General features: G+C 43.1%; 1 protein-coding gene across 1 annotated transcript in view; it reads right to left on the bottom strand.

The window, feature by feature from the left end:
* Positions 1-25,752, bottom strand: part of man1a1 (mannosidase, alpha, class 1A, member 1) — a 358,244-nt gene that overhangs the window by 23,616 nt on the left and 308,876 nt on the right. Inside the window, exons 6-7 of the mRNA XM_078399598.1 lie at positions 7,221-7,344; positions 6,462-6,555 (exon numbers count right to left, since the gene is read on the bottom strand). Coding sequence (XP_078255724.1) covers positions 6,462-6,555; positions 7,221-7,344 — 218 coding nt within the window. The remainder of the gene's footprint in view (positions 1-6,461; positions 6,556-7,220; positions 7,345-25,752) is intronic.

Below are 25,752 nucleotides of genomic sequence, written 5' to 3'. Positions count from 1 at the left end.
AATCTATTTAGGTTAACAGCAGTTGTGCAGCAAAGGAAAATGTAATTATTTATCTTTCTTATTCCTTTAAAGACATTGCAAAGTGCCTGCTGTTAATTAAGTAGCTCTTATCCGATGCACAAGAACTGCACACAGAAAACTCCCATTAACAGGAAAGTGATAATGATCGGATAATTTGTAGTTAGGTAAACAGCCCAGTACATCAGGAATACCTCCCCTGCTCTTCTGCTAACCAGTATCATGAGGTCTTTTATATTCGCTTGAGCAAGCAGACAGGATTTTAGTTTGATGTCTCATCTAAAAGACAAGATGTCAGAAATTGCAGAACCCCCAGAGTAATGCACTTGAGGGGTTGCATGAATTTTTGTTCAAGTCTCTGGAGTGTGCCTTGAACCAGAACTATCGGAGAGGGCTACCAAATAGGAAACAGGTGCTTCCCAAAAGACGGCCATGGTGACACTGTGTACAAATGGAAAGGACTATAGCATACCTTGGTTTTTACCAATGACAACATAGCATTTATAATCTACCTACAAAGTCTCTCGAATGACAAATCTTTAAATGCTTGAGCAACATTTTATGTCACATTAAGTAAAATATGATTGGGAGAGAGGGAAAGAGCTTCCTTAATGGGCTCAGGTAGGAGACAAACTACGAAACATATGTAATCAACTGTGGGTACCAGACAGGTATGGGATAAGATGGATGAAAACTGGTGATGTTGCAGACAGCGAGAAAGCCAACGTAATCAAGGACCACTTATGTCCCGGTCATTCCCTCTTCTCCCTGCTCCCGTCAGGCAGAAGATACAAAGGCCTGAGGGACGTACTACCAGATTCAAGAACAGCTTTTTCTCTGCTATTGTTGGACTCTTGAACAGTTCTTTCACATGCCGAGGATGTGTTTTCAATCTCTCAATCTACATTGTTGCGGCCTCGCACTTTTTCTCTTTTTTTAGTTCTTTCTGCACTCACTCTGTAGCTGAAACACTATATTCTTCATGCTTTTGCACTTCTTGTTGTACTCATGCATGGTATATGTACACAAAATAACATTTTTCATTGGATCTCAGCACATATTACAACAATGAACCAATACCATTACCAAATCATCATCATCATATCATATATCTACAGCCGGAAACAGGCCTTTTCGGCCCTCCAAGTCCGTGCCGCCCAGTGATCCCCGTACATTAACACTATCCTACACCCACTAGGGACAATTTTTACATTTACCCAGCCAATTAACCTACATACCTGTACGTCTTTGGAGTGTGGGAGGAAACCGAAGATCTCGGAGAAAACCCACGCAGGTCACGGGGAGAACGTACAAACTCCTTACAGTGCAGCACCCGTAGTCAGGATCGAACCTGAGTCTCCGGCGCTGCATTCGCTGTAAAGCAGCAACTCTACCGCTGCGCTACCGTGCGCAAATGGTGTCAGTAATTCCCTTAATGCTTGTTCAAAAGACTCCAAAAGGAAATTGTCTCATTATTTAGGCCCAATTTCAAATTAGTACTCACAGGCTGCCTCATGTAAGACCATTGAGTTTCAGGTACAAGAGACATTGAGGTCAATTTTTATATATACCCCAACACTCTAATTTCACAAAGTTGCCCTTAAAATAAATTCAGAACTTCTTCAGATATTGAGGAGTGCTAGCATGGAATGAGTGAGTACAAGGAATATGCGGTGGGTGACAAGAGACTTGCCAGGGAACCAGACAAACCTGCATTGACTTCAGAAGGGGGCCACAAGCTGGAGGCAGTCTTCATGTGCAAAGGACATTCATCGAAGCAAGTAGTTGAAGAAGTGACAGTAAGGATAAGAGTGCTACGGTAAGACTATGACTATCTGTACTTCTGGGAACCTTGTAATGTATCCAAGTAACCCTTCCTGGTGTGAAAGTAAAAGTGACATTTTCCAAAATATAAACTACCACATTGCTTGAAGTGTTTTTCTTGATTTCCACCATGCACCAATGGGCAGCAAAGTGCCATGTGCAATGTTTTTTGCAGAAGCAAACCTGAGGTGAGATTCCAGAGAGTGAGGGTGACCCTGGAGCTGATAACCATGCAGCCATTTTATTTTTCAGTCAAATTCCAAATAAACAAACAAACCTTATTAATGACCAGCAGCGACCTATTCAGAAATAGAATCATTGAGCTATAACAGCATGGAAACAGGCCGTTTGACACATCTTGTCCATGCCGACCAAGTTGGCATACTGACCTTGTCCCATTTGACCCCACAGCTCTCAAAATCCTTCTTATCCATGTATCTGTCCAAATCTCTTCTAAAAATCATGATTGTATAGCTTCCATACCTTTCTCTAGTAGCTCATTCCAGAGTACAGAGTAAAAAAGGTGTCCCTCTTAAATCTTTCCCCTTTCACCTCAAGTCTGAGACCTTGAATTTTAGAATCCTCTTCCCCAGAAAAATAATGTGTGCATTCACCTTATCAATGCCCCTCATGATCTTGTACACCTCAATAAGGTCACTCCTCAAACTCCTATGCTCCAGAAAATAGTTTCAGCCTACCCGACCTATCCCTATAACTCAAGCTCTCAAACCCAGGTAATGTCCTGACAATCTCTTCTGTACACTTTCCAACTTAATGTCATCTTTCCTCTAGCTGAGACGCCAGAACTACAGAACGTTCTCCAAGCATGGTCTTACCAAAACCTTGCAGAGCTGCATCATGATGTTCCATCTTTGATGCACTCCATTAGATGGAGTGGGGGGTTAGGAAATAGTGAAAGAAGCTGGGAGGTGATAGATGGAGGCACCAAGTGGTAGGAAATGATAGATTATGATAAGAAAGGAAGCATAGTATCATATAAGGGAGACAGACTGGGCAAATGGGAACAGTGGTGGGTAGGGACCCAGTATGTGGGTAATGGGCCAATGGTGAGCGAGGAGAGGGGAATGGAACTGGATGATAGATTGGATAGCTGGGGGAGGCAGGGAGTTGGAAAGAAGTGTGTATAAGGACCAGGCTTGATCAGAAAAGGAACAGAGAGAGAGAAGAGGTGACATGAAACTGGAGGATTCAATATTCATGCCATTGGGGGAATACAAGGACACATGGGTTGGTGTGGGCATGGGAAGGGGAAATAAAATGATTTTCCAATCAGCTTCAGATGGCCATCTTCAGAAAGTGTAAGTGCTCAACTTGGTCTCACTGATACAGAGAAGTCCACATCATGAGCACTGACTGCAATAGAAAAGGTTGCAGGAGCTGCTTGAGATTTGTTGAGCTTTTACACTCTTTCTAAACATGGACATCTGAAGTTCTGAGCTCTCAGTCTGATGAAGGATCTCGACCCAAAACCTAACCTATTACTCTTCTCCAGGGATGCTGCCTGACCTGCTGAGTTACTCAAGCATTTTATGTCTAACCCCTGCAGAGCATTGTGGATTTGTAACACTATGAATGGATGATTCTTTCAATTTATCGTACAGTGTATAACAATGGAAAACTTCTCCGATCATTTTCTGAACATAAAGTGTTGGAGTAACTCAAAGGGTCAGGCAGCACCCTGGAGAACATAGATAGGTGATGTTTTGGGTCGAGACGCTTCTTCTGAAGAAAGGTCTTGACCCAAAACTTCACCTATCCATGTTCTCCAGGAATGCTGCCTGACTCACTGAATGTGTCCTTTTGCGTATTAACCAGCAACTGCAGCTTTTTGTTTCTCCATTCATCTTCTGTTCATCTTAAGCTGGGGCAATCAAACCATTACCAAATTGTAGAACTACATCATGATTGGGATGCAAGATCTTTGTAACGATGTAAAAATAATTCTAACTATGGTGCAGTGCTTCTCTTTCTCACATGCAAGCCTACTTAAAGATATAAAGATATAAATCACTTTACAAAAAGCAGGTAATGCACTGACATGTGGCTTAAAAATTTACGATAACACAGGAACCTTGAATGTCTTTTATCTTCTTACAACGCTACACTCATCTTTCACTGACATCCTGCTAAAACTTTTCCACATTTTAAAAGAGAAGTTAGCACCAGCTAAACTATGTTCAAAGATGTGAGTGAATTAAGTGCAAAAGATTACAAACCGGAACCACTGGCGGTTGTTGGGGGAAATCAGATGGCTTGAGAAAAACAGTTGGGGAAAGAGTGAACGAGGGTGGCAAGATTAGCTTGAGATTTGCAAACTGAGAATGAACCACAATCAAAAATAGAAACATCTGTGCCAAACATAGTCAAAAACTTCAGCTGCTGAAAATTGGAACTGAAAACAGGTGCTGGAAATAGTTAATGGGTCTGTCAGAAGCTGTACAGAGTGAAACATAGTTAATATTTCAGGTTATTATTTTTTCGTGTTATCACACAACTGTTTGCCAATAGTGAGCAAATTTTAGTGTCATGTCGTTGGCCTCTGCAAGATCGTTTACAGTGCATGTGTCATGCAGCATGTCACAGCTCAGGAGATGTTCCATAGTCTGAGGGCCCCATCTGCACTTGCAGTCTGCTGCATCTTCAGTACATCCCCTCTTCAGCCTGTTCGATTTAATCCTCCCCATGCCTGTCCGCAGTCTGTTGAGACTGTGCCAGGTTATCCACAGTTGGTCGGAACCTGGTGGGAGTTTCTCAGAGGGATTGATTGCCATGTGAATGACTTCCGGAGATTTCTCTAGTCTCTCTTCCCAGAGTTTGAGCCTTCTGGACAATGCACTGCATCTATCGCTACCAATATTTCAGGACATTGATCTTGCATCAGAACTGTTAAGAAGATCCAATATTCTTCCCCAATTTGTAATAACAGAATTTAGAAAGATTATGACCCAGGGTGGCACAGTGGTGCAGCGTAGGACTGCTGTCTTATAGCCTCAGAGACCCGGGTTTGATACTGACTATGGGTGCTCTCTGTTCAGAGTTTGTATTTTCTCCCTGTGACCATATGGGTTTTCTCCGTGTGCTCTGGTTTCCTCCAATACTCCAAAGACATACAGGTCTGTAGGTTAATTGGCTTTGGTAAAATTGTAAATTGTCCCTAGTGCGAAGGATAATGCTAGTGTACAGAGTGATTGCTGGCCGGTGTGGGCTCGATGGGCCAAAGGGCCTGTTTCCGCACTGTATCGCTAAAGATTAAAGTCTAAAGGAAACAGTCAGATTGATTTTTGTAGAAATACCAAAATACTTCAATTGTTGGACGAGTAATTTAGATGTTTTAAAATTCTCTTTTCACATCACCCTCATCTTCAAAGGTCTTGTTAAAGTCTTCCCCATTGTGATTTGGCCATCTCCCCAAAGTCTCCAACAACTCAGATCAGTAGCTTTAAAGTACTTTTCTCCCTGATTTAAGGCACTATGATATGAACAAACAATTTTGAAAGGATAGTTTTGAGAGTCAGTATTGGTTGAGGCATGAATCTTCAAAAGACCAGTTGAACTTTCTGTTCTTATTAATGTGACGCTTACAATGCCCCAAATCACGTAACTGCTAATGTCCCACTAGGGATGAATGAGTTTGTGGCAATATTTTGTTACTCCAGCTTTTTGTGTCTGTCTTCAGTTTCCTACGCAATATTTTAATTATTCCATTGTTATGAATTCAGTTGTAGTAACAGATTGCTTACGGTTTTGAATCTTGTTAATTAATTCATGAAAGATACAGGTAGCGTCCACCAAGTCAGGGACTTTAGAGCCATGTGGAACAGACAGAGTGCCATATAATGGGTGTGAATGGTCTGAAGAAGGGTTTCGACCCAATACGTCACCCATTTGTTCTCTCCAGAAATGCTGCCTGTCCCGCATTACTGTCCCGAGTTATTCCAGCATTTTGTGTCTATATAATGGTTGTGAATGTTGCATATTGTGTCCAGTCATAGGATTTTACTTGTCATTTGATGTAATGAGAAAGATAATCAGGATACTGCTCCATAAGTTATCAGTCTATAGTTTCTTCACAGATTACTTTCCAGTGTATTAGATATTCATAAAGAACCTAAATGTCAGCATCAAATATGGTCAACAACCAATAACCTCTTGTCTGAAGTAGGGTCTTGACCCGAAACATCACCTATTCCTTCTTTCCACAGATGCTGCCTGTCCCGATGAGTTACTCCAGCTTTTTGTGTCTATCTTCAGTTTAAACCAGCATCTGCAGGCCATTATTACAAATAACCTCAAGGAAACCTTTGTCTTCAGCAAAAGTCAGAAGCAGTTGCAGATCAACACAAAAATAAAAATATTTGGTAAATTCAATCAATAATATTACCAGAAATGTTGAGAATGACTTCAATCAAAAGATATTACAGAGAATACCATAATTAAATGGAGAAAATTCCTCAGAAGAAAAAAACCATCGGAAAAAGAAGAAATTAGTCTCTTCAAAATAAGATTGACATGAGATTAGGTCAAAGTGAGAGTGAGGATAATGTTCTTGTGTGTTCTTTTTTCAAAAATATAGTTCATTTTCAAATGTATTTACTTACGTTGACCCCATTGACCACTGTTGGGATTCAAGTAATTTGGATACAGTCCTTGAGGTTTATCCAGACGATTCAAAACTTTTCGAATGTTCATCATCTGTCAAAATTGCATTTTGAATTTAAAAATTGATAATATTGCCCATTTACAATAAAAGCTCAGATTCAATTTTCAAAGTTAAACCAAAAAAAATCAAAGCTTAATTTATATTTAATTAGGTTTCCAATACATTCTCTGCTCCAGTTACAGCCTGCATATGCTCCTTTCTTCTGTCAAACTCAGTATAAATTAAATACTTTTTTTTACATAAAGCCAAAAAATTCTCACTTGTAGATTGAGAAACTGGTAGACGAGAAGCAACATCGCAAATGCTTAAGGCAATGTTTTAATGGGAAAGAATAGGTACTTGCTGTGGCACAACAGATTATAGAACACATAGCAGAACTGTGCACAGTTTAATCAGAATGAAGGCCAGGCTCTTCCTGAAAGGGCACGATGGAAAACGAGGGAGAAAAATGAAGTAACCTATTCCACAATGTTCTCTGTACATTATTACGTGATCAGCTCAAGAAATATTGCTGCTTTATCTTTTTTAACAGGAAAAATGTTTGTGAAGAAATTATTTGACTTTTACACATGCATTTTATGATTAAAAAAATTATGAATGCTTTGTAATATGTTTGGCACTGCCCTGAATGTTAATTATTCTGCAACTCAAAAGTTTGGAAGCAATACATTTAAAATTACATGTGACAGTGACTGACCTTTTCTGCAAAAACTGGATTTCCAGACAGTTGACTTAAATGCATGAACTCGAGATGCAACGTGCCAAATTCAGCCAAGATACTGCTACCTCCTGATGCCCAAGGCCAGTTCCGACCAATTCCGCTGTAAAAGCATTCCATATAGTCAAGTTGCATAATTTGCCAAATCACTTTCCATTAAACATACACTAAACCTTTTGAAATAGATGGGTCAAATATTTAAATAGCAAGAGCTCCAAACATAATCTGCAATTTCCAATGTCAGAAGAAAATTGAGTTCACTGGTGATGATTTGACCAAATAAAAATTGCAATTTCCGATAAAGCATAAGAAATTCATTAAACTTTTAAAAAAACCTGGAGTAATACGAATCTTACATATTCAGTGACTATTATGAACTATTACTGCTTTATTTATTGCACATGTTCCGGATGCTTCTATTATTAGAGTGACCAACCCACAGCTTCTAAACCACAGAAAAATCTTTTATTCTTGAAATGCAGATCTTCTTTATCATTCGAACTGACAGTAGAATATCTTTCTTTCGCTGATGAATTGAACCAGAATGAGAATGAACCAGAATGAGCATTATTGTCTTCAGCCACCAGAGGAGTGGCAGAAACAACCAAGAGTTACCGAGTGAGAAGTGGGGCACAACATTTAGGGACTCGTGGAGTTAGAAGAACGTAGACTTTGGTCTCAGGAGTTTGCTCATCACTGAATTCAACACGGTGCATGACCGGGGACGCTGCTTCATGAGATACTGAACGATGCTATAGATGCTGGACTTGCAGCAGGCCAGATGTAAATCCGAAGTGTACAATAAAACTTTAATAAAGTCGCTAATGTCTGTAAAACAGCTTGCAATATTATCAGGCATCGTGTACATTTTCTTTCCATTGACTCTTTTTCTCATTGATGGGAATTTGCTTTGCAGAAAAATGCACTGGGCTAACCCACAGAACACCAGTAAATGTATTTCAAGTTCACTCGATGTGACATGTAAGGCTCTTTCTTTTTTGATAGAAAACATTTCCCTGCCAATTTACAACCTAAATCCACAAAACAACATATTTTGTATTGTATTGCAAAAAGAAACACGTTTAATGTAAGTAATCATAAACCTTTGATAATTAAGTATTAAGTAACATCATTTAAAATTATCGCATTTAGAGAAATGTTGAAAGCCTTGTTTAGATGTACAAAGTATCTTTGTTTATAATGGAGATAAATCATCAGTCTATTCAAAATTCTTTCAAATTACCTAAAACTAGTAAATCAATCATTAAATTACCCATCAATCTCATTGCAGTATGTTGTTCAACATTGTCAGAATACAGATTCTACTTCGCCCATTTATATTTCTTCAGGAAAACTATATTTGTAATTACCACCATTCTCTTTTACCTTGCACTATTATCCTTTCTTAATCATGAATCTCTCCCGACTTCTATCCCAATTTCCCTTAATTCTCTCTTGCTCTCTTGTCTTTCCTTCTCTGCATCTTAGAACGGGTTTAGAGACAGAGATCCCTCTGAGAAACATTGGGTGACATGGTGCTGCAGCTGATGAAGTTGCCGCTTCTCAATTTCCAGTGATTCTAGTGAATGGCAAAACAGATTTCTGGGGCTAAGTGGCATGTTCCTTCTCATAATAGACAATAGACAATAGACAATAGGTGCAGGAGTAGGCCATTCAGCCCTTCGAGCCAGCACCGCCATTCAATGCGATCATGGCTGATCACTATCAATCAGTACCCCGTTCCTGCCTTCTCCCCATACCCCCTCACTCCGCTATCCTTAAGAGCTCTATCCAGCTCTCTCTTGAAAGCATCCAACGAACTGGCCTCCACTGCCTTCTGAGGCAGAGAATTCCACACCTTCACCACCCTCTGACTGAAAAAGTTCTTCCTCATCTCCGTTCTAAATGGCCTACCCCTTATTCTCAAACTGTGGCCCCTTGTTCTGGACTCCCCCAACATTGGGAACATGTTATCTGCCTCTAATGTGTCCAATCCCCTAATTATCTTATATGTTTCAATAAGATCCCCCCTCATCCTTCTAAATTCCAGTGTATACAAGCCCAATCGCTCCAGCCTTTCAACATACGACAGTCCCGCCATTCCGGGAATTAATCTAGTGAACCTACGCTGCACGCCCTCCATAGCAAGAATATCCTTCCTCAAATTTGGAGACCAAAACTGCACACAGTACTCCAGGTGCGGTCTCACCAGGGCCCGGTACAACTGTAGAAGGACCTCTTTGCTCCTATACTCAACTCCTCTTGTTACGAAGGCCAACATTCCATTGGCTTTCTTCACTGCCTGCTGAACCTGCATGCTTCCTTTCATTGACTGATGCACTAGGACACCCAGATCTCGTTGAACTCCCCCTCCTCCTAACTTGACACCATTCAGATAATAATCTGCCTTTCTATTCTTACTTCCAAAGTGAATAACCTCACACTTATCTACATTAAACTGCATCTGCCATGTATCCGCCCACTCACACAACCTGTCCAGGTCACCCTGCAGCCTTATTGCATCTTCCTCACAATTCACACTACCCCCCAACTTAGTATCATCTGCAAATTTGCTAATGGTACTTTTAATCCCTTCGTCTAAGTCATTAATGTATATCGTAAATAGCTGGGGTCCCAGCACCGAACCTTGCGGTACCCCACTGGTCACTGCCTGCCATTCCGAAAGGGACCCATTTATCCCCACTCTTTGCTTTCTGTCTGTTAACCAATTTTCTATCCATGTCAGTACCCTACCCCCAATACCATGTGCCCTAATTTTGCCCACTAATCTCCTATGTGGGACCTTGTCGAAGGCTTTCTGAAAGTCGAGGTACACCACATCCACTGACTCTCCCTTGTCAATTTTCCTAGTTACATCCTCAAAAAATTCCAGTAGATTTGTCAAGCATGATTTCCCCTTCGTAAATCCATGCTGACTCGGAACGATCCCGTTACTGCTATCCAAATGCTCAGCAATTTCGTCTTTTATAATTGACTCCAGCATTTTCCCCACCACTGATGTCAGACTAACTGGTCTATAATTACCCGTTTTCTCTCTCCCTCCTTTCTTAAAAAGTGGGATAACATTTGCTATTCTCCAATCCACAGGAACTGATCCTGAATCTATAGAACATTGAAAAATGATCTCCAATGCTTCCACTATTTCTAGAGCCACCTCCTTAAGTACTCTGGGATGCAGACCATCAGGCCCTGGGGATTTATCAGCCTTCAGTCCCATCAGTCTACCCAGTCTACCGCGGCACGGTAGCGCAGCGGTAGAGTTGCTGCTTTACAGCGAATGCAGCGCCGGAGACTCAGGTTCGATCCTGACTACGGGTGCTGCACTGTAAGGAGTTTGTACGTTCTCCCCGTGACCTGCGTGGGTTTTCTCCGAGATCTTCGGTTTCCTCCCACACTCCAAAGACGTACAGGTATGTAGGTTAATTGGCTGGGTAAATGTAAAAAAAAAAATTGTCCCTAGTGGGTGTAGGATAGTGTTAATGTACGGGGATCACTGGGCGGCACGGACTTGGAGGGCCGAAAAGGCCTGTTTCCGGCTGTAGATATATGATGATGATATGATGAAAACCATTTCCTGCCTAATGTGGATTTCCTTCAGTTCCTCCATCACCCTAGGTTCTCCAGCCCCTAGAACATTTGGGAGATTGTGTGTATCTTCCTCAGTGAAGACAGATCCAAAGTAACGGTTTAACTCGTCTGCCATTTCTTTGTTCCCCATAATAAATTCCCCTGCTTCTGTCTTCAAGGGACCCACATTTGCCTTGACTATTTTTTTCCTCTTCACGTACCTAAAAAAACTTTTGCTATCCTCCTTTATATTATTGGCTAGTTTACCCTCGTACCTCATCTTTTCTCCTCGTATTGCCTTTTTAGTTAACTTTTGTTGCTCTTTAAAAGAGTCCCAATCCTCTGTCTTCCCACTCTTCTTTGCTATGTTATACTTCCTCTCCTTAATTTTTATGCTGTCCCTGACTTCCCTTGTCAGCCACAGGTGTCTCTTACTCCCCTTAGAGTCTTTCCACCTCTTTGGAATAAATTGATCCTGCAACCTCTGCATTATTCCCAGGAATACCTGCCATTGCTGTTCTACCGTCTTCCCTGCTAGGGCCTCCTTCCAATCAATTTTGGCCAGCTCCCGCCTCATGCCTCTGTAATCCCCTTTGCTATACTGCAATACCGACACTTCCGATTTTCCCTTCTGCCTTTCCATTTGCAGAGTAAAACTTATCATGTTGTGATCACTGCCTCCTAATGGCTCTTTTACCTCTAGTCCCCTTATCAGATCAGGATCATTACACAACACTAAATCCAGAATTGCCTTCTCCCTGGTAGGCTCCAGTACAAGCTGTTCTAAGAATCCATCTCGAAGGCACTCTACAAACTCTCTTTCCTGGGGTCCATTTCCAACCTGATTTTCCCAGTCTACCTGCATGTTGAAATCTCCCATAACCACCGTAGCATTACATTTTTGACACGCCAATTTTATCTCCTGATTTAACTTGCACCCTAAGTCGAGGCTACTGTTTGGGGGCCTATAGATAACTCCCATTAGGGTCTTTTTACCCTTACAATTTCTCATTTCTATCCATACTGATTCAACATCTCCTGATTCTATGTCACCCCTTGCAAGGGAATGAATATCATTCCTTACCATCAGAGCAACCCCACCCCCTCTGCCCACCTGTCTGTCTTTTCTATACGTTGTGTACCCCTGAATATTCAGTTCCCAGCCCTGGTCCTCTTGTAGCCATGTCTCAGTGATCCCTACAACATCATACTTGCCCATGACTAACTGAGCCTCAAGCTCATCCACTTTATTTTTTATACTACGCGTATAATCATTGTGCATTGGGATTTAGTTTTTGTACAGGTAGTCGAGGACATTTTGATTTGCAGGTTAGTGTTTCCAGAAGTGCTATTTTTTTCTAACTTTCTTAATTTTTACTAACTATCCATAGTTAAGATTTTATTGCCAGTGCCATATACCCCATAAGCAACAGTGTGCGACATTATAGTTGTGGATACAAGTGCAAATCAGAGACATGGTGATATGTGAGTCATCTCCCAACTCAGTAAAACGTTACCACCATCCTGCAGCATCTGTGGAGGCGAACGGTGTATGTTGATGCGTTACTGCTTGACAACACCATCAGTGCCATTATCCATGAATCTGTTAACTGCGGAGAGTTGACTGCTGTGGTTGTAGTGGCTGCAGTATATAAAACCAGGAAAACCTGTGCAATTTTCCATATTGCCAGATTGAAGGTAGTTTGGCCAGAGGACCAACTGGTTCTAAAACACGTCTTCAGTTTTGCAATTGCAACCTTCATATGCCTTAGCAGGACTGAGCTGCTATAGAGTAATACAGCGCGATAATAGGCCCTTCAGCTCACCAAATATGTGTCAACCTTCAAGAACACACGTACAATGCCAAACCTATTTTTATTCACTCCACATTCCCATTGATTCTCCACAGATTTTACTACTCACTTACTTACGGGGAACAACTTACAGTGGTCAATTGATTTACAAAGATATGCATCTTTTGGATGTGGTGGAGCACGTGGAGGAACCCATTCAGTTACAGGGGGGAATTGCATGCAGAGAGCACCACATGTCAGGATTGAACCCAGGTTATTGGAGCAGTGAAGCAGTGCTCTCCACAGTGCTACTCTTTCCTGATGGTTCAAGAGCCTTCTTGCTAGCCTTCTTAATAGCTGAAGACTGACTTCCAGGACGATAGGACCATGAAGAGAGTTGGTACCTTGTCCACACCTGCAAATCCTTCACTCCACTTTTACATTTGTACCTGGATCTTTTGCAACTTAGTCCCATTTCAAGGAACAGATTACACTAGTCAATTAACCCATAGGCACCATGGCATAAGGGTGTGAACTGTACCTGTTCTGCTAGAGCTGTGAAGCAGCATCATGAACCACTGGATCACCTGTCTGGACCCTGTAAAGAGACGTCCTTTGCACACAGAGTCTTTTACTGGATATTGTTTATTAATTTCACTACACACATGTTATGCCCTAGCTGTCCGTGGTCATCACCGGAACTAGAGAGCGAGCTGGAGGTGGGGAAGCTACAATTATACAAGAGACAATGGGGAGTGGTTAGTAGTGGTGAGGTCACTATGTTAAAGGAACATGCACTGATCTACATCCTTCCTCTTGGAAACAAAAGTGACCACGGCTCATGCGCTAGGCTCAAACTACAAGCAGGGAGCAGATAGAATGCAGCACAACACAGACTACTCGTACACACCGTACCGGACAGGCGGCCTGACCACTCTCCCAGAGCGGGTGCGCAACCCACCATCCCCTCCGGTCGAAGGAACAGCCTGGACGGGTGCGGGTACAGAGGCTGGGGAACCAGGGGAAGGAGGAGGACTGGGAAGCGATACACGCGCAGGCGAGGGAGGGGAAGGGGGCTGGGGCGACTGCGGATGTACCGGAGCAGGAGGCACATCAGGCACCGGGGACTGGACGGGAGGTGAATACGGGACCGCGGGAGGCGGTGCAGGCTCGTTTACCAGCATCAGGTGCTGGCGGGTACGACGATACACGGTGCCCTCGTAGTTGACCAGGTACGACCGTGGAGAGTCAGCATTGCCGACGACCACGGCCAGCCGGTGGTGACCGGAGGTGGACTCCATCCGGACAACCTGGCCAGCGAACAGAGGTGGAAGGGGACGGGACGATTTGTCAAAGGAGCGCTTCTGAATGAGCTGCTTTTCAGTGAAGCACTCCCTGACAGCGGCAGGGCTCCGAGCCGTGGGTTGCAGGGATTGCTGGGAGACGGGGATAGGGGGTCTAGTGGTGCGGGACATGAGGCGCTGGGCAGGGGAACCGAGCGCGGGGTCCTGGGAGATGTTGCGGAGGTTGAGGAGGGCAAGGTACAAGTCCGAACTGTCAAGCCGGCAACGTTCCATCAGTTCCTTAGCGCTGCGGACAGCGCGCTCTGCAAGTCCATTGCTTTGCGGGTACTCGGGGCTGCTGGTGATGTGGCGAAAGTTCCACCGGGTGGCGAAAGCAGCAAACTCCGCGCTGGTAAACTGGCTGCCGTTGTCGGACTGGAGGGATGCCGGGGAACCAAAGGTAGAGAAGTGGCGGCGAAGCTTCCCGATGACGGCAGCAGACGTGAGGGACGGCAGCAGGTCCACCTCGAACCAGCTGGAGTAGGAGTCCACCAGGACCAGGTAGTGTTTGCCACGCCACTCGAAAATATCGGCGGCAACAGCCATCCACGGCAACTCGGGAGCCGGCTGCTGCAGGAGAGGCTGGCGCTGCTGATGAGGTAATAGGCTGTTGCAGGCAGCGCAGGCGGAGACCCTGTCCCGGATGTCCTTGACCATGCCAGGCCAGTAAAACTGTGCTTGGGCCTGGGATAACGTGGCTTCCACCCCTGGGTGTCCGTTGTGGGCAGTCTGGAAGTAGTGATCTCGCAGCGCAGCCGGCACCACAACCTTGTGACCCTTCACCACCACGCCCGCGTGCAGCACCAGTTCATCCCGAACCAGGAAGTAGGGCACGGCACCAGCCGGCAGGGAAGACCGTCGTTCAGGCCAGCCACGGCGGATGACGCCCTCAAGCTGTTGAAGGTTCGGATCAGCGGCAGTGTGTGTGACCAGTGACTGCATCTGCCAAGATGGAACGATGTTGACGTTCAACACCATCAGGTCAGCCGATTCGTACGGATGGCGGGAAGTGGAAGGTAGTGGGGCACGGGACAAAGTGTCTGCCACGAACATCTCCTTGCCTTTGCGGTACACGATTTCGAATGTGAAACGCTGCAGCTGCAGCATCATTCGCTGCAAGCGGGACGAGGCTGCGTGGATGGGCTTGTTTAAAATAGAGACCAGCGGCTGGTGGTCAGTTTCGATGGTGAAAGTTTTTCCAAGAACGTAGTCTCTGAATTTGGAGCACGCGAACACCACGGCAAGGAGCTCCTTTTCTATCTGGGCGTAGCGCTGTTCAGCAGGGGTCATTGTGCGAGAGGCATAGGAGACGGGCAGCTGTCGGTCGTCGTAGAGCTGCAGGCAGGCAGCACCAAGGCCGAACCGAGATGCATCGCAGGTGAGGACGATTGGCCTGTTCAGGTCGAAGAACTGCAAAGTGGGGGTCCGTGCGAGTCTGGACCTCAGGGCCACGAAGGCCGATTGGTGGTGCGGGAGCCAGACCCAGGCATTGTCCTTCTTGGTCAGCTCCCTCAGGGGGGCACTCAGTTCGCTGAGGTCGGGTATGAACTTGCCCAAGTAGTTGACCATGCCCAGGAAGCGCTGCAGGCCGGGCACGTCAGTGGGAGCGGGCATTTTGGTGATCGCCGCCGTCTTCTCGGGGTCTGGCTTCAGGCCCCCCGCCGTGAAAACGTGGCCGACGTAGGTGACTTCCTCAACGCGGAACCGACACTTCCTTCGATTAAGCTTGAGATTGATCTCACGAGCCTTGTCCAGGACTTGGCGGAGGTGTCGGTCATGCTCAGCGACGTCCCTCCCGTACACCAGGATGTCATCCACAATGATGGCGCACGGCAACCCAGCAAACAGCTGCTCCATCGTACGCTGAAAAACCTCGCTTGCCGAGTTGATCCCAAAAGGCATGCGGAGGAAACGGAACCTGCCGAACGGTGTGCTGAAGGTGGTCAGGAAGGAGGAACGTGCATCCAGCGGGATCTGCCAAAAGGAGCTCTTGGCATCCAGGACCGAGAAAACTGTGGCTGGACCGACCTGTGCCGCGACGTCCTCCACCGTCCGCATGGGGTAGTGCGGGCGTTTAATAGCCAGGTTCAGGTCCTTGGGGTTGATGCAGATCCTGATCTCGCTCGCGTCCTTCTTGGCAGCGACCACCATGGTGGAGACCCACTGGGTGGGGGCACTCACCTCCTTGAGGATGCCCATATCCACCATGCCACGTAGTGTGGACTCCACGCGGCCCTTCATGGCAAAAGACACACGGTGGGCCGGTCTGACCACTGGGTCGACCCCCGGGTCCACAACGATCTTGTAGGCACAGGGCAGCTTCCCCAGGACGTCATCAAATCGGTCAGGGTACTCGATCAGGGGGTCCATGGGGGCCTGCACCAGGTGGATGTCGCGGTGGAATGAGACCAAACCAAAGTCCTGGCATGCACGGGCGCCCAGCAGGGTGACGTTGTCAGATGCTAGCAGGAGGAACGTGAGGGGCCGAGAGGTCTCCAGAACAGTACAGATAACCGTTGCCTTTCCCACGGCAATCAGAACGCCTCCCCCATAGGCATGGAGGCGGGAGTTGTCAGGAGTAACCCTCTCCCCCGAGCTTATCTGCTCGAAGAGGCCCACAGACATAACATTTGCAAAAGCCCCAGTATCGACCTTGGCAGGGAAGGAGTGTCCATTGACTGTAACATGCACGGATGGATCCGTTATCAATGCAGGTGCACCCAAAAGCGAAAACAGCATAGAGTCTCCATGGGAGGAAGTCGTATCTGAGCCATGGAGTTCCTCATGTTGGTACCGGGAACCGGTTGCGCTATCATCGGTCGCAAGGTTGTTTAGACTCCCTCTAGGAGCAGGGACAGGTCTCCCACGAGAACGACAAGCTGCAGAAAAATGGTTCTGCCTCCCGCAGGAATTACAAGTTTTGCCCTGCGCTGGGCAAACGTTATACCTGTGTGACGAGAAGTTGCAGTTTGGGCATCTGCGAGGGGTGACCATAGTGGGCGCGGAGGGGGTGACCCTGGTCTGCGGGTCATTCAATCGCCGGCGGCCGGTGAAATTTATGTCCTGGGGCGCCGGCCGAGATACTGAGCCAACAGCAGAGGCCATGCGTGCGGCATGTATGGCGTCCGTTAGCGACAGGTCAGGCTTCATCAGGAGCTCATCCCGCAGCTTAGAGTTTAGGAGACCGTTGACCAGGACGTCCCTGATCATCTCGTCGGGTGTAATCGTTTGAAGGCGGCACCGCCGAGCCATATGTCTTAAAGATGCAATGAAGGCGTCAACGTGCTCCCCTGGAGTCTGACGCCGCGAGAAAAAGTTGAAACGTTCGATAATGTTATTGGTGGGTATATCGCACAGGGCAGTGAACTTAGCCATGAGACATACCGGGTCGTTGCGGTCCTCCGGAGGGACGAATTCGAACGACGCATAGCGTTCCATTGCCTCCGGACCAGCCAGGTTGAGGAGCAGGTGAGCTTTTATCGCAGCAGTTGCATCAGGATGGGCAATCGCTATATAGTGCTCGTAGTCCCGCTGGAAGACAGTCCAGCGGTGCACTATGTCCTCATCAAAAACAAGCGTGTCCGGACGACGACACGAGGGAGCCATGGCAAAGTGGAAGGATGGGACACAACTGGGACGAACAAATGCTAAAAATAAAAACCCGATAAACAGGAGACGCAAGTCTACCGCTCTGACACCATGTAAAGAGACGTCCTTTGCACACAGAGTCTTTTACTGGATATTGTTTATTAATTTCACTACACACATGTTATGCCCTAGCTGTCCGTGGTCATCACCGGAACTAGAGAGCGAGCTGGAGGTGGGGAAGCTACAATTATACAAGAGACAATGGGGAGTGGTTAGTAGTGGTGAGGTCACTATGTTAAAGGAACATGCACTGATCTACAGACCCCTAGCTTTTGTTTCATCCAGGACTTTCACATGCTTTGAATCAAAATAGGTCAACACCTACATCTGTGATGCTGGGGACATCGGTAGAAGGCAGAGTTGGGCCATTCACTCAGCACTTTTCGATAAATAGAATTGTGAAACTATCTTTGAAGTGCTGTTCCTCTTGTTTGTATTTGGCCTCACTCTGGCAATGGAGCAGGCAGACGACACATGGATCATTGTGGGAGAAAGAATTACAATGGAAACCAGGAAATGGAACCCAGAAGGCCATGACAGAGAGCACAGCTGCTCGGCTAAGTTGGTTCCCAGTTTGCACTTGGTCCCAATGGCAAACACAATCAGATGAAGAGCACCTCATATTCCACCCAGGTAGTCTAAAACCCAATGACATCAACATTGAATTCTCCAATGTCAATGAAACCATTGGGTTTTCATTGGTTATCTTTTCAAACAAATGTACATCTCTGCATTGTCATATTGATCCATCCATCCTATTTGTAAACTGTTCTGAACTGAATGTGCACTATTACTTGTTCATTGCAACATAGGTCACTCTGCCCGTTGGGTCAATACTGGCTTTCAGCCATTCATCAGCCTCATTCCCATTCTATTTTCCCTTATAGTCCTGTTACTTAGTCTATCTCACACGTCCATCAATTCCTCTTTGATTCTTCTTGCCGTTAGCCTATTTTAGCAGAAATTTTCTGTAGCCAATTTACTTATCGACACATCATTGAGATGAGATGAAACTGGAGTACCAAGAAGAAACACAGACAGTCAACATATAAACTACACACAGACATGTGCTGTATTTATACTGTGTTTGAAGTAGGAAATGGTTTGCCTACAAAAGCAGTGGGTTGTAGAATGAAGCTGCACAGAAGGACTCAACTCAATTTATGCTGATACTTCAATTGCTTGAATAAAGCAATAAGCCAAAATCCCACCTGTGTTTTCTCTTATTCAGGTAGACTTTGGACAGCCTACGATACTATCTGGAAGGAAGCATGTAGTTTTCCCAATGCTGAGGTCATAATTATTCTCTCTGCTCATAGATTAACTGGCCAATACGATGTTCATGGAATTTTACTCTGATAAAATTCATTGTAGTACACGGCCAGAGTGGATGCACTTGAGAAGGTAATTCAATGAACATAACATGCTTTGTGTTGTGTGCAGAGGTGCTGTCTACATTAAATCTCATTCTCTTTTTCCTTTTGTATTTACAGAACTCAGGCAGAAAAAAATTGCCGTTCAAGATATTTGATGAACTAAATGAAACACCACTAACAGCACAGCAGGTGTTGAAATTGATACTCCAGGCACTCATTTTTAATGGTTGGATTATAAATTACTTACTTTGTAAAAATGGATGCATTATTGACGGAGTGAATGCATTCAGAACTATATATTATCAGGAATGTGCTGAACGGCAAGATTTACACACTAATCTGTTGATCCAGAATCTATCGACATTCAATATTGGATTGAATAGGTAGGTGGAGGAAAGAAATGGTTGAAGGGAAATGGCAAAAGAGCATGTTCATCTGATTAGAATTATTTGCTCATGTTGGAGATAAACACTGCCATTGATGGATGGGATTGTGCCCAGACTATGAGTTCCATGTAATTTTATGTGTTTGCAAAATTTGCAAATAATTAAGAAATCGTTGTACAAATCTTCAGCAAGTAAATTGTTACTTAATCATTCAATGATCTCATGTATATAACTATAATTTTCACCAGAAAATATTAGGTTTGACTTTAAAAAGGAACTGACTACAGAATGCAAGGTTGTGCTCGACAAGATCTTAAAAGGAGTTTGAAAATATGCGTCGTTGGTAGTAACATTAACTGAATGTCAGTACGTCACAGATTGAAGTCTCACTTGAGAGCTTCAGTACCAATCTAAACCAGGATCAATAAGAGCACTGCATTAATGATGAGATCTGAAGCTGTTGTCCTCTTGGATGTGCAAGCTTCTTTGCCACCTCCGTTTACATATCTTAGTAAAGGTGACATGAATCAGGACATTTTCAGAATCCCACAAAGAATTAGATAAATACAAATTGTAATAATGAAGGAAGACAAAGCCCTACAAATTCTTTGGTTTCTGGAGAGGCATGTTAATGTGTGGCCGATCATCAAATGTTTTGAGGGCTCAGCATTGCAGAGTTCTATTCGCTGTGCACAATAAACTAGTTCTCCTTATTTAATGTGCTCAAGGATATTATAAATTGATGCCAACCATATTGCCAAGGCTGAGAGAGGCTGATCTTATAGTTATCATGATAGTGTGGATACAGATACACAGGTAGTGTGAATACACAGAGTCTTTTCCCCTGGGTATAGGTATCAAGAATCAGAAGGCATAGGTTTAAGGTGAGAGGGGAAACATTTAATAAGAACCTGAAGGGGCAACCTTTTCACACAAAGAGTGGTGGGTATATGGAACGACAATTCAATTCGACAATGACGAATATAATAACAATATTTAATTGTAATTTGGACAGGTACAGGATTAAAAAAGGTTTGAAGGGATATGGATCAAACTCGGGTAAATGCAACTAGCACAGATGGGCATCTTGGTCGATATAGGCTGAGTGGCCTATTTCAGTGCTGAATGAACAGTAAACTTATTTGATCAGCTGTGATATAATGGCTAGCCGGCCTCCTTCTACATGATAATATTCTGTGATTCTCTGCTCTCTTAGGGATGCCTTTCATGTTAAAAGGTAGAATTTAATTTCAGTTGCACTCATGGACAGAACCAGTGACTTAGCAGAGAAGGAGAGCAATGGTGAAGAAATACTATCGCCTGTAATGAATGAGTAGTCGGTCAGTTTCTGGTGCAATGAATGAACAGTTCATGGCTACCATACATAGGAAAGCAACTCATTTGCCCTATTATTCCTGCTCCATCTCATTGTGATGGCTTTGGCTGATCTAATTCCAATCGCGATTCGATCTTTAGCAATGATTTTCCAATCATTATTCTTTTTTAATCTTGGCACCCATGACCTTCGGTGCCAGAGTATGTCATATTCTGTTGAAGGTTATTCCTAGTAATGCTCGTAAACTGAGATTAAAACTATAACTTTCCAAGTTTTTAAATACAATGTCAATTTTCTTTATTATTGAAAACACCCCAATCAGATTGTTGTATAAATCTGCACTTTTATTGGATTTTGTGACAGATTACTATATCACCAATTCATAAATGGGACATTCATAGGCAAAGAACTAGCAGCAGGGCGCATGACTTATCGCAGACCATTGACTGCACGTTATTCACTCAGAAAACATCATCTATCTAAAGAGCATAAAAAATTCAAGGAAATTTTCACATTAAAAAAGACCAATTTTCCCAGAAAAGTTTTGTGATTGAAGGGGTGGTACGTATAAATGTAGTTAATAAAATGTACCTCAATCATGCACTAATGTGGTTAATAAAGTGGACCTCAATCATGCACTAATGTAGTTAATAAAGTGTACCTCAATCATGCACTAATGTAGTTAATAAAGTATACCTCAATCATGCACTAATGTAGTTAATAAAGTGTACCTCAATCATGCACTAATGTGGGCACCATGTCTTATTGGCCAAATTCCATTCCATCAGGTTTTACGATTGACAATAAATATAGCCATTCATGTTCTGCCTAACTCTTAATTACTATCATCTGCTATTACCCTTGGCTTAGAAAAATTGCTGAGGAAACCTGTGAACCTAAAAACCCAGATCCCTGAAGTAGTGGGTTTTCATCAAGTCTGAGGTGTATCGTAGTTAGAAGGAATAGACAGGTACTTTGTTTATTTTTCTGTCTAATATCACTAATGCAGAAGAAACGTAGTTTCAATGCAACAAAATCATTTACATTTGAAGTGAAACTACTGCTAAAGATAAAGCCTATTAACCGGTTTTCATTTTTAATTTATTCTGTTCGGAATTATGAAAATACGCATTTCTCATCTAACCCACTGGAGTTCAGAAGGATGAGGGGGGACCCGATTGAAACTTACCGAATAGTGAAAGGCCTGGATAGAGTGAATGTGGAGAGGTTGTTTCCACTAGTGAGAGAGTCTAGGACTAGAGGCCAGAGCCTCAGAATAAAAGGATGTACCTTTAGAAAGGAGATAAGAAGGAATTTCTTTAGTCAGAATCTGTGGAATTCATTGCTACAGGCGGCTGTGCAGGCCAAGACAATGGTTACGGAGAGAAGGCAGGAGAATGGGGTTGAGAGGGAAAGATAGATCAGACATGATTGAATGGCAGAGTAGACTTGATGGGCCGAATGGCCTTATTCTGCTCCTAGAACGTATGAATTTATGAACTACTTTTAATGGTCAATTCTCAAATATTACTCTCAAACTAAATATACGTTAAATAAAAAGTCAGATACAAGCATTTCTTATTCTGGTGGTTTTGAATTTCACACCTATGGCACTCAATGTCATTACACATTATTTGGTGGATGTGAAGCAGCCAGGGCAAAGTCAGAGGAAAATTTGCCCAAAAATGTTCTTTCAGATATATGAAAAGTAGCTAAAATACTACTTTGGTACTCAAAACACTTCATAAATATCTTTGCATTTCTGGAGAGGTGGTTTGAACTTAGTTATGCCATCAGCATTGTGTCAGTCACTAAGAATTCAGAGATTTTTCACCACAAACTTCTTTGCCTGGAGTCCAGTCTCGCAACCATACTTGGATATGGGATAAAGCAGGGAAGGTTTCATATCTGAAATGTCAAATGATTCATATCTAGATGCTGGAGAAGCTAATTAAATTAGATATGGTAGAGGATTTCCATCCAAAAGTTTTTAAAGTTGATGAAATTGTGGCTGTTCGACTAGTGATCATCCAAAACGAATCTATTCAAAATCTGTCGCTACTAATTAGCATTTTGCCAATTATTTTATTATTTTAAGAAAAGGCAGCGAGCCATACTAGAAAAAATTAGGCTTATTAGCCTCATGGCCTTTGTGGTGAAATTATTACAGAGAGTTATCAAAGACAGAAAAACTGAGTGAATGTAATAACATGAGCTGATCAAAGAGTGTCAATCTGGATTGTAAAGACAAAGACGACACTGGATTTTGTGAGTTTGAAATAAAAATAGAAAATACTACAACTACTCAAGTAAGACAGCAGCAATATATATCAAGAAATATATTCAATATTCCAGGTGAATGCCCTTAAAAATGATTTACAAACCATCTGATTAATTTTGTTTCATATCTTAAGGAGATAACTAAAATGCTAATACAAAGAGGATAATATTTATACAACTCCACAAAAGTCTTCAATGTAGTGACTGCAAGGAGAAGGCTGAGAAAAATAAAAGCATGGATTATGGGTAATGTATTGTCTTTGGTCAGAAATTGATCACAGGATAGGAAACAGAACAGATGGACAACAGTATATATTCTAATTGTCAGGATGTGGCTATGGTAGTCTTAAGGGCTATCAGGGTTTCACCCCTTCCCTAGATTTATAAATGATGGACGACCAGTGAGCCACATATTCAGGGTTGCTGGTGACATTAGGTTCAATGACAGAGCAAATAATATTGTAAAGGACTTTGATAGATTAATTGAGTGAGTAATCTCTGGCCAATGAAATCCAATGAGGAACCCTGACATTTCCTGTCCAAGTCCTGGCCTTGTTTAAATGACCAAAATGCAACATGTTTATCCTAATATCACATATGTCAGGCTGCTGTTCATCAACTACTGCTCGGTTTTCAATATCATCATCCCCTCTAAACGCATCAGCAAACTTATGAAACTGGGTCTCTACTCATCCTTATGTAATTGGATCTACAGCTTTCACCTCAGCAGACCTTAATCAGTAAGAATGGTTACCAACACTTCCTACTTTATCACCATCAGCACAGGAGTACATCAAGGCTATGCTTTTCCTGTTACATATTACAATTAAACACTCTAGTCTTGTTTCTTAAATTGTAAATTCTGTCGTCATTCCTATATCCATTTTCCCAGTTGATCTCAGGGGTGATTGTAATTTTAGACAATTTTCTTCACTATCCACGACAATTTTAGTGTCACCTGCAAAATTACTAACCACGCCAAATATAGTCTCATCCAAATTGTTAATATAGACAAGAACCAACGGTGGACCCAGCATTGATTCCTATGACCTAACAATGGTCACAGGCCTTGAATCTGAAAATCAGTGCTCTCACACCATCCTCTGGTCTCCTCCCATCAAGCCAATTTTGAATCCAACTTACTAGCTCATCCTGAAATCCATGCGAACTAACTTTCCAGTCAAGGTTACCGTGCAGCAGCCTGTAAAAGTCCTTTCTAAGGTCCACATAGACAATGTATACCACCTTGCTCTAGTAAATCCTCTTGGTCACCTCTTCAGAAAACTTAATTAAATTGGTGAGACACAATTTTTCTTGCACATACTGAATATCCCCAATCAGTCCTTGTGTTTCCACATGCAGGTCAATCCTCATTGTCAGAATCCCCCCAGTAATTTAACCACCACTGATGTTAGGCTCACAAACCTGTAGTTCCCTGGCTTGTCCTTGTAGCTCTTCTTAAAACACAGAATTAGCCATCCAGTCTTCCAGTAACTCACCCAAGGCACCTTCCCAAAATGTTCTAGGATATACCTGGTCAGGCCACAGGAATTTATTCACCTTTATGTGCTTTAAGAAAGCCAGCACCTCCTCTTTGGTAATACCGATATGCTCCAGGATATCACTGTTCATTCCCCTGATATCACGAGCTTCCATGCCCCACAGTAAATGCAGGTGAGAAATATTGATGTGAATATGTTACAAGACATCATTATTCTCTTCCCCGAATTCCCAAGCTTCCATTACTGTCCCCACAGTAAGTACAGACAAGACATATTAATTTAAGAGTTTGCCCTCAAACTCATAGTGAAATATAATTTCCACTGGTTTGGAGGTATGACTTTAACAATACAGCACACCTATCCAAAGATGATGTTAGAAAGTTTTTAAAAAAAATACAAATAGTAGTGGAAATCTGGAACACTCTCTCAACCTCAAGATTATTTAGGCTGGGTAAATTAAAAATTTCAAGCTGAGATTGATGAGTTTTGTCAGAAATGATTGGTAATGATTATGTATCCAAAACTAGCAGTCAGAGTTAAGATACTAAGTTGTGAAACAGGCCTGAGACACTAAAAGGCCTGCTCCTGTTACTTAGTTCACCTTATAAATCAGAGCTGTGAGCATTATATTGCACACGATGGTTGGTAATGCATGTTCCTTGATTTCAATGAACGTCACAATGCAAGCAACCTAGGATGAATTAGACAGTACCACAAGTAATCTCCAAAAGGTCAAGATGCTTGATCTTTTGATAAGGTCATACAAGTTGGCAATGCTGTGCAATTGAGAAAGGTTAAAGAATGGCAATTACTTCAGGAGCAGTAATAGAATACCAAATTTTCACAAGACCTTGAACTTCCAAAGTGAACACATGATCAATTCTTCATTCTGAAAAAAAATTAAAGACATTAAAAAAACAATTTTGGTAAATCTTTTTATGAAGGAAAGATTTAGAAAAAAATCCAACAAAAATTAAACCATCAAATTTTCATAGCTATCAACCATAAACCTAAATACTATGGGAATTATATTTGCAATTTTGCTATTTATCAACCCTTTTATTCTGTGCATTAGTAAAAGGCTATATAACAATGTTGAGCAAGGAGTATCATGGTAAAGCAGATGAACTTAAAGCCGAGATCATGCTTAGAACTATGATGGTGTTGCCATTACAGAGATGGTTGAGAGAGGGACATGACTACAGCTTAACATTCCAGGGTTTTGATGTTAAAAAAGGTAGAATTTTAACTTTTAATGT

This window comes from Rhinoraja longicauda, chromosome 5 (genome assembly GCF_053455715.1).
Source record: "Rhinoraja longicauda isolate Sanriku21f chromosome 5, sRhiLon1.1, whole genome shotgun sequence".
In the NCBI taxonomy this organism is placed as follows: Eukaryota; Metazoa; Chordata; class Chondrichthyes; order Rajiformes; family Arhynchobatidae; genus Rhinoraja; species Rhinoraja longicauda.
This window is presented reverse-complemented; position numbering and strand designations above follow the sequence as displayed.